The following is a 10,244-nucleotide window of genomic DNA, read 5'->3' on the forward strand; positions in this document are numbered from 1 at the left end:
CATGTAATGTACTGAAAGAGAAATGATATCAATCAACAAGTATTTCCTGAATACCTACTACTTAAGGACACCCTACCTGGTACAGAAAAAGCTTAAGACTGGTTTCTGCCATAAAGAAGTTTAAAATCTATTTGTGGAGACAGGATTCACACAGAGAACAATGCATGGCAGCACAGAACAGAAGGGTTGTAGGACTTCAGAAGACAGAAGACCAGAGAAAACTAAAGCGGGCAGAGAAGGCTTCACAGAGGAGTTGTTGGGACTTGAAGAATGCATAATTTGTTTAGGCAGAGTGGAGAAGGCGCTCCAGGCAGGAAGAATGATACAAGCGAAGGCAGAGAGGGAAGGGAGACTGAGTTTGGTGTGTTCAAAGAATGGGGAAATCAATCTGACAAAAATAGAAGGTGCCACACTTGTCAAATCAGGGACAAAGCACTTACCTAGATGTAAAAGTCCTTTTATGATCTGGGCCCTAAATGATCTTTCCAGCCTTCCCTGTGTTACTATTCTGTATGCATTTCAGCTGCAAACAAGTCTGGCCTTTTCCCTACTCCACTCCTTTGCTCATCAAAAAATAGGCATTTATCTGTTAAGCATCTGTTATATCTAGGCCTGAGGATATAAAGAATGAAACAATCTCAAGTTGAAAGAAACATATTCTAATGGGAGAGACAACAATTACATACATAAGTACATACAGAATACAGTAAAAATACAAATAAAAGTTAAATATAGAGTAGGTGGCAAAGGAGAAAAGGGGTGAGGGAGAGGGAATGAGGAAAGGCACCATGTAGGTGGTCTCTAAGCTGCAACCGGAAGGATAGGCAGAAGTGCATTCCAGGGATGGAAGCTGGCTTCCATAATGAGGAACAGAGGAGGGATGAAGGGCCGTGTCTGAAGAATGGAGAAGTAGTCGGTCTGTAGAGTATGCCTACAAATGCCACTTGGGGCCAGGCTGTGAAGGACTGAACAGAGGAGTTTATATTTTATCCTAGAGGCAGTAAGAGCTGACTGAGTTGGGGGACAGCACAGTTAGACCATGTTCTTGGGGAAAATCTCTTGGCTCTTGGTCAGCAGCCTGCTCTTCTCTATTCATCAAATACCATCACAATGTGACTGCTACAGGCTACTTTTCCAGACTGACAAGGAAGCTCAAAATACATATTCAGAAGAAGGTAATGACTTGAAAACATCGACAAGCAAAACCTCAAAGAAAAATGTAGATAGGACATAAGTCCAAAAAAAATTCTTAGAAGAGCTAAAGAGGCTCAGATTCAATCTAGCTGAGAGTCAGTCTGGCCTGCTTGTCAATACAAGCATCACAAATACTTAAGCTCCTTAAGAGTCTACAAAATATGGCAGATCTTCAATAAACTTTGTTTTTTTTTTGACTGGAAAAAGAAAAGAGCTAAACAAAGCAAATTCCTAAAAAACCAAAAAACCCCCCAAAACCAAATTAAACTCAAGTAAGAGCAGTAAAGGAAAAAATGGGAAAAGAAATTAAAGCAATGTAAGAAAATTACAAAAAGAATTAGTTTGCTAAAATTAGGTACAAAAAAAAAATCAAAGAAAATGACTCCTTAAGAATCAGAATTGCCCAAATGATAAGATACACAAAACCTTACTAAAGAAAATAACTCCCTAAAAATGAGAATTGGTCAAGCAGAAACTAATGACTCCATAAGACATCAAGAAGCAATAAAACAAAGTAAAAGACTGAAAAAAATAGAAGAAAATATGAAATATTTCATAGGAAAAAAAAAACCTGACCTGGAAAAAAGAACGAGGAGAGATAATTTAGGAATTATTAGGCTATCTGAAAGCCAGGATTTAAAAAAGGGCCTAGACATCATAGTTCAAGAAATTATGAAGTAAAACTGTCCAGATACCTTAGAACCAGAAAGCAAAACAGAAACTGAAAGAATTCTCCAATCACCTCCTGAAAGAAATACCCAAATGAAAACTCTCCGGAATATCACAGCCAATTTCCAGAGCTCCCTGGTCAAGGAGGGAATACTGCAAGCATCCAAAAAGAAACTATTCAAATGCAGTGAATCCACAATAAGGATCACACAAGATGTAGCAGGTACAACTGTAAAAAAGCAAAGAGTTTAGAATGTGATATTCCACAAGGGAAAGGATATAGGATTACAACCAAAGATAACCTACCTAGCAAAACTGGGTATAATAGGGGAAAAATGGATATTTAATAAAATAAAGGACTTTCAAACATTCCTAATGAGAAGAGCAGACTGAATAGAAAATCTGGCATTGAACCACAAGACTCAAGAGAAACATAAAAAGGTAAATACGAAGGAGAAATCATAAGGGACCCAATAAGGTTAAGCTATTTATATTCCATATATTTATATGGAAAGATGATACATGTAACCCTGAAGAACTTTATCATTATTAGGGCAATTAGGAGTCTACTTAGAGCATGGATATGAATGTATTTTGTTGGGATGATCTCAAGAGGAGATTGGAAGGGTGAGAAAGAGGGATGCTCTGGGGAAGAGGGGGAAGGGAGAAGAAGATTAGGAAAAATAATCTCACCAAAAAAAAAAGGTATGCAAGGAAGAACTTTTATGGTGGAGGTGAAAATGGTAGGGGAAAATGGGCAAGATTTGAAGCTCTCATCTGAACTGGTTCAAAGAGGAGAGAATATCTATCTATCTATCTATCTGTATCTAGAGGTAGTAGTTATCTAGAAATTCATCTTACCCAACAGGAAAATAGGAGAAGGGGCTAAGGGAAAGGGATGGTAAAATAAAGAAAGCAGTGTTCAGAAGCAAAACAGACTTTTGAAGAGGACATGGCAAAAAAGGATAAATAGAAGAGAACAGAACAGAGGGCAATACAGATTATAAATCATAACTATGAATATGAACAGGATGAACTCACCTATAAAACAGAAGCAGATAGGAGAGTGGATAAGAAACCACTGGACCTCATAATATATTGTTAACAAGAGACATACTTGAAAGAGAAAGACATACAGTTAAAATAAAGGGCTAAAGCAGAACCTATTATGCTTTGTCTGAAGCAAAAAAAGGCAGGGGTAGCAATCATGATTTCAGACAAAGCAAGAGCAAAAATAGACCTAATTAAAAGAAGGAAACTACATCTTGCTAAAAGGTACCATAGACAATGAATTAATATCAATACTAAACAAATACGCACCAAAATGACATAGCATCCAAATTCTTGAAAGAAAAGTTACTGACTTACAGGAGGAAATAGTGAAACTATACTAGAGGGGGACCTCAATTTATCCCTCTCAGACCTAGATAAATTTAACGATTAAAAAAATAAGAAAGAAATTAAGGAGATGAATAGAATTTTAGAAAAGTTAGATACAATAAATCTTGGTAGAATGCTAAATGGAAATAGAAAGAATTATACCTTTTTTATCTGCTGTACATGACGCTTTCACAAAAAATGACCCTGTATGAGCACATAAAAACTTCACAAACAAATGCAATAAAGCAGATATATTAAATATACCCTTTCTGAACCATGATGCAATAAAAATTACATTCAGTAAAGGGCCTTGGAAGCACAGATCAAAAATTAACTGGAAGATAAATAACCTAGTCCTAAAGAATGAATAGGTCAAAGAACAAATCATAGAAACAATCATTAATTCCATTAAAGATTATAACAACAAAGAGATGACATAACAAAATTGGTGGTGTGCAGCCAAAGCAGTACTTTGGAGAAAATTTCTTTCTCTAAATGTTTCCATAAATAAAAGAGAGAGATAATAATAGATCAATGAACTGGGTATGCAACTAAAAAACCTAGAAAAAGAACAGAATTAAATCCCCAATTAAACACTAAAATAGAAATAGAAATAGAAATAGAAAATAGAAATCCTAAAAATGAAAAGAGAGATTAGTAAAACTGAAAGTAATAAAAAAAACCCCAATGAATTAATAAATAAAACTAGAAGCTGGTTTCATGAAAAAATAAAGTAGATAAAACAGTGATTTATTTTTTCTAAAAGGAAGAAGACTAAATTTGTCGTACCAAAAATGAAGAGGGCGAATGCACAAACAATGAAGATGATATTACAGCAATTACCAAGAGCTGTTTTGCCCAGCTATGTGCCGATAAAACTGACAGTCTAGGTGAAATGAATGAATGCGTGTTGTTTGTGTTTCAATCATGTCAGACTCTTTGTGACCTCATTTAAAGTTTTCCTGGCAAAGACACTGGAGGGGTTTGCCATTTCTTCTTCAGCTCATTTTACAGATGAGGAACTGAGACAAGCAGGTTTAAGTGACTTGCCCAGGATCACACAGGGAATAAGTGTCTGAGGTCAGATTTTAATTCAGCAAGAGGAGTCTTTCTGACTTCAGGACCAGCACTCTATCCACAGCGCCACCTAGCTGCCCCTACACAAATATCTACAAAAATATAAACTACCCTTTTCAATAGAACTGGAAATAGAATACTTTAACCCTATCATAAAAACAGCCATAAAGAAGCTCCCTAAGGGGAAAAAAAAATCTCAAGGACCAGATGGATTTACAAGCAAATTGTACCAAACATTTAAAGAACAATTAAATCCAGAATTGTATAAACTGTTTGAAAAAGGAGATAAAGGAGTCCTACCAATTTTCTTCCATGACACAAATATAGTTTGACAACTAAATCAGGGAAAACACAATATATAAAGTAAGATGGGTCCATATTAAAGGACCTTGAAAAGCAGGCAAAATGATGGAATTTCAAGAAATTCTTATGAATAAGTGTACTGAGGTACACTGACCAACCTGCTTTAAGTTGGCTTTTCATGAACTGTGTTTGCGTCCCTTCCCCACAATCAAAGAGCCAGCAGGAACCTTCACATCGGAGAGCCACAGCAGAGGCTCCTCTGGTGGGTGATGGGTAGGCAGAGCCCGTTCCTAGGAAGGTTACATCCATGGACATCTTTCACCCTGAAATAACAAAAAAGAATCCTGAGATCACTGCACATCACAAATCAAAAAACTTGGAAACCCTGTAGAAATTACTGGTAGATGGTGAATGACATTCTGGGCACTAGACCCCTCTGTTAGGTAACCCAAAGTCTGGTGTAGTGTTAACAGCTCCCAAAATGCCTCTGAATCACCAACTTCTAAATAACATAGGACTGACAATTTTTTTTCTATATAGTTTTATTGTTTTTGTTCAGTGTTTCCTAATCATGGGTAAAAAAATTTTTTTAATCATTTTAAAAAAACTTTGTTTCAATTTCTTTCCACTCCTCCCTTCTACTCTCCTTGAGAAGACAAGCAATTGCTATTAATTATACATGTGAAGTCATGCAAAACACATTTCTGTATTAGCCATGTTGCAAACAGACAAAAACCCTCAAGAAAAACAAAGTTTAAAAAGTATGCTTCAATCTGCATTCAGAGTTTATCAGTTCTCTCTCTGAAGGTGGATAACACTTTTCACCATGGGTCCTTTGGAATTCTGACTTAAAAAAAACCAAACCACCTACCCATAAACCAATTGATTAAAAACAAGCCAGAATTCAGGTCAGAAGATATTAAAATAATGTTCAGCAAACGTTGGTGACTCCGAAGCCACACTGAGCTCCTCTCAACAAATTCCTACTGCCTTTAAGGCAATCATTTTGGCTTTTAATCTTGTGTTGTTGTTTAGTCATGTTTCAGTTGTATCTAACTCTTCGTGAGCCTATTTGGGATTTTTATGGCAAAGACACTGCCATTTCCTTCTTCAGCTCATTTTATAGATGAGGAACCTGAGGCCAACAGGGTTAAGTGACTTGCCCAGGGTCACACAGCTGTAAATATCCTGAACTCAGAAAGATGAGTCTTCTGGACCCCAGGCCTAGCACTCTATCCACTTTGACATCCAGCTGCCCTCTTAATCCTACAATTCTTTGGTATTTAACTGTTTTGTGAACATACAGGTTTATTCCCCAACTAAACCTAAAGCCCAGGGGATCGTACATTTTTGCTTCTTTTTGAATTCTCATCACCACCGAATGCAGTACTGCCCCTATTTCAGGAACTAGTAGGAACTCATTTCTAATGAATAATAACTCATATTCACATAGCTCTTAAAGTTTACCAAATGCTTTCCTTACAACAGGCAGATAATTAAAATATCATTATCCACTTAACAAATGAGGTATTTGGAGGGCAGAGTGGTAAAGGGAGCAGTCACTGGTAGTACAAGTCACATGCTGGGACTTGAGTCCAGGTCAAAGAGTCATGGATTTAGACCTGGAAGGAATCTTAAAGACCACATTTTACAAATGAGGAAACTGAGGCTTAGAAGGGATAAGTAAACTGCTCAGGGTCACAAAGTTTATGTCTGAGCAGGATCTGAACCCAGGACTTTCTGACTCTCAAACTATGGTCTGAAAATCCCAGGGAGTCCCTGAGACCCTTTGGAGAGTCAGCAAAGTCAAAAATATTTTCATAATAATACTAAGGTCCTACTTGCCTTTTAAAACACCTCTCCCTTTTTCAACTACTTATCTGTGTGAGCCCAGGTTTTCTTCTTACATTTCAACCCAAACATAGCACAACTGCATGAATGCAGAAACAGCAATGAAAATCTAGTTGCTGCTATTAAACCAGAATTAATGAGATTTGCTGAAATATGTAAAAAAGCAACTCTTCTCACTGACTTTTTTCGTTTTGGAAAATATCTTTCATAAAAATGTTATTTATGTTAATGCAATCAGTTATTGCTATTTAAAATAAATTAATACATATTTTAAAAATTTGTTTTAATTTCCAATATGGTAACTATCAGCAGAATGAACCCACATAAACCAAGCTCTTTGGGATCCTCAGCAAGTTTTAAGATTGGGAAAGGATCCTAAGACCAAAAAGTTTGAGAATTGCTGCACTATACTCCCTCTCTTCTGACTCCTAATCCAGTGTGTTTTTTCATCTTTAACTCAGTCTGTGAAGTCATTTAGGCCAAGTGGAGAGGGTGAAAATAAACCACAACTTGCACAAACATGCTAGAGGCAAATTGTATAAATTACCTTGAACTTGTTCAGTTATTTCAGTCTTATCTGACTCTTCATGATCCCATTTGGGGTTTTCTTGGAAAAGAGAAGGGGGCAGGGTTTGCCATTTCCTTCTCCAGGCCATTTTACAGATAAGGAAACTGAGGCCAACAGGGTTAAGGGATTTGTCCAGGATCACACAGCTACAAAGTATCTGAGGCCAGATTTGAACTAAGGAAAATGAGTCTTTCTGACTCAACTTGACCATCAACCTTAACCTATAACCTTAAACTAGGTTATAATTAATTATTAATGTTTTAACCAGGAAAGCTAGGTGGTACAGTGGACAGAGTGCTAGGCCTGGACTCAGGAAGAGCTGATTTTAAATCTGGCCTCTGACACTAGCTGTGTGACTTTGGGCAAATCCCTTCATGCTGTTTTCCTCAATTTCATTATCTGTAAAAAAGAACTGGAGAAGGAAATTGCAAATCTCTCTAGTATTTTTGCCAAGAAAACCCCAAATGGGGTCATAAAGAGTCAGACAGAACTGAAAAAGGAATGGACAATATCTTAAAGCTAAGAATGGAGGCATGAATAAACTAGGGATCATGATGTATCATAGTATGTGTTATCTAAACTTCTGGAAACACAATATTTCTAACAATACACTTGAAATACCGCTGTGAAAATCCTTTCAAAAGCCCAATAATACCCTGGCCTTTGTCTGAGCCACTTCACTTTGGGAACAGCCACCAATAAAAGGACCAAGAAGTAGAGGGAAGTGGGAGAATGGAGAGCTCAGTACCTTTTATCACTAATGTGTGACCTCAAACAAATCACTCAACTTTTCTGGATCCCCTAATACTGGCCTTAGTCCTAGAAAGGCAATTTCAAGTCCTTAACTCTGAGGCACTGACCTTGAGTGAAATCAGTTCTCTCTCCAGGGCTCTAGGCAACTTTTCTGGGGCCTAAGGAGAGGTTGTTATTTTTCTTCTTCATTTCTACTTACCAAGCAGTTATCTTCTTTCCTTCTTACCTCTTTCAGTTAAAAAAAAAAAAGTCCTTTTTACACATATGCAAAGTCAAGCAAAGCAAATTCCCACACTGGCCACATCCTAAAATGACTGGAGTCCCTCCCCTTTGCCAGGGGGTGGGTAGCTCTAGAGGTGTAGTTAGGTGGCACAGTGGGCAGAGCGCTGGGTTTGGAATCAGGAAATTCATCTTCCCAAGTTCAATGCTGGCTTCCAACATTAGCTGTGTGACCCTAGGGAAGTCACTTACCTGTTTGCCTCAGTTTCCTCATCTGTAAAACGAGCTGAAAACCCCTCCGGTATCTTTGCCAAGAAAATGGCAAATGGAGAGTCAGTAAGAGTCCAAAACCACTGACTCCACAAGGGACAGCCATTAGGCATTCTTCCAAATCAGAGGATTTTAACCTGGGGTGACTTTAGTTTTGTATTTTTTCCTAATTTCTTTCCTTCTTGAATGCCCATGGCAATACAATTTAATTTATTTACTTAAAAAAAATCTCATTTAACATTTTAAACACTGCATACAAAGTATCTTATAAGGTGATATAAACATATAAAATACACATTATTTTACACGTTTATAACATTCAAACAATTTCAAGTTCTAATTTCTATCCCTCCCCCCACCCACTTGGAAAGTAAGCAACGTATCCATGAAATATGGGAAATTAAGCAACACAGACTTCCAATTAGCTACGTTGTAAAAAAAGAAAAAAAACAAGACAAATAAACGAAGACTTTCTCGTGGGGCGCGCTCAGGGGGCGGGTCCTCTGGTCCCGCCCGGGCTCCCGGGGTACCCGAAGCGGAGCCGCGGGTCACCGCCCGCACCTCGCCGCGCGCCCTCCCGGCCCGCTCACGTTGCTTCTCATTCATTCCACGTGTTCCCAGCTTTTCCATAGGATCGATGTCCCCCCCTAACGCACGCACGACACCGCTCGGGAGGGGTCCCCGGGCTTCCCCGGGCAGACACAACTCCGGGCGGAGAAGGCGCAGGCCCGGCTGGAACCTCCTCCCCCCCAAACGGGGCACCCGCCTCCCGGTCTGAGGGACACCGTCCGGCCGCTGAGCCGCGCTCCCCCGGCGCGGGTGACAGACCGAGGCACCCCTCATTCATCCCCGGGCGCCGGGGATCCCGGGACCCCCAGCTCCGTGCCCCCCCCCCCCCGCCCTCATCCTTCAGCTAGCGCGCGTGGCGAGGGGCCCCCGGGGGCGAGGGAACGCCCCACAGCCGGAGGTCCGGGCCGAGTCCCGGGGAGCCGGAGCCGGAGCCGGAGCGCGCAGGCGCGGGAACGCGGGGCCGCGGGGCCACGGCCTGGGCCGGACCCCCAGGGCCGGGGGCGGGGCGGGGCGGGACCACTCACCTTCTCCCGGGGCAGCCCCGGGGGAGTAGGGCGAAGACCGACGTCTGCCCCCGGGCCCCGAGCGGGAGCGGGGGACGAGGAGAACCAGGGCCCCAGCCCCTGGAGGCTGAAGCCACCACGCGGGGAGCGGGGCGTGAGGGGGGGGCGTGAAACAAGCGGCGGGCGGAAGTGTCTCCGGCTTCTCAGCCCCCCCGCAATCACTTCCGTGTCCTGCCCAGGCCGCCGGGCGGCCTCGGCTTCTGGGTGATCTCCTCGGCCTGCCCCCCTCCCGCCCAGCTCCGGACGGCCTCCGCCCCTGGAGCGCCTTCCTTCCAAAAAGCCCCACGAAACAAAACCCTCCATCCATCGGGATGGCCGGTTAGTCTGGTAACGGAAGGTGGGGGCGCGGCCAAGCTCGCCCACCCCCACCCCCTGCTGTGGGCATCCTCAGCGGACCGTGGGGAGAACCGCGGGGGTCCGGTGCGCCGGCAGGAGGACGCGCTCGGTGGCTGCCTTGGGTGACCTCCTCCGTTCTTACCGAGGAGAGGCCGGTGAGGGAGCAGTGCAGCGAGGGGGCGAAGCGTCGGAGCCGGCGGGAGGCCGCGCCCCCCGGTCGGAGCCCGGCGCCTGGCCTTGGGGGAGGGGCTCTCCTCGCCCCCTCTCTGCCCCCCCTTGTGACTCGGGCTTGGTTTTGGCTTGGGATGAACTGTGCCAAGGACGGAGGAGTCAACTCAGAAAAAACCACGCTGCCGGAGGAAGAAAAGGAGGCCATTACAGAAATCCTTGACCTCAGACCCCCCCAGGGCATTCCCCGCACGCAGGCCTCTGGTCTCCCCATTCTCTCCCTCTCAACAGCACCTGTTTTCCAGGGTTGTCCAGGTACAGAG

General features: G+C 42.2%; 1 protein-coding gene across 3 annotated transcripts in view; it reads right to left on the reverse strand.

The window, feature by feature from the left end:
- ELAC1 (elaC ribonuclease Z 1) overlaps positions 1 to 9,979 on the reverse strand; it is a 17,148-nt gene extending 7,169 nt beyond the window's left edge. The window contains exons 1-2 of one of the 3 annotated variants that reach the window (XM_072606032.1): positions 9,896 to 9,979; positions 4,782 to 4,946 (exon numbers count right to left, since the gene is read on the reverse strand). In XM_072606032.1, coding sequence (XP_072462133.1) covers positions 4,782 to 4,938 — 157 coding nt within the window. In that variant the 5' untranslated portion in view covers positions 4,939 to 4,946; positions 9,896 to 9,979. Of the gene's footprint in view, positions 1 to 4,781; positions 4,947 to 8,874; positions 9,257 to 9,378; positions 9,515 to 9,895 lie in introns of those variants that run through there. The other 2 variants (XM_072606030.1, XM_072606031.1) reach the window with 2 other exon arrangements.
- Positions 9,980 to 10,244: the final 265 nt, after the last annotated feature.

This window comes from Notamacropus eugenii, chromosome 4 (assembly GCF_028372415.1).
Source record: "Notamacropus eugenii isolate mMacEug1 chromosome 4, mMacEug1.pri_v2, whole genome shotgun sequence".
Classification (NCBI taxonomy): Eukaryota; Metazoa; Chordata; class Mammalia; order Diprotodontia; family Macropodidae; genus Notamacropus; species Notamacropus eugenii.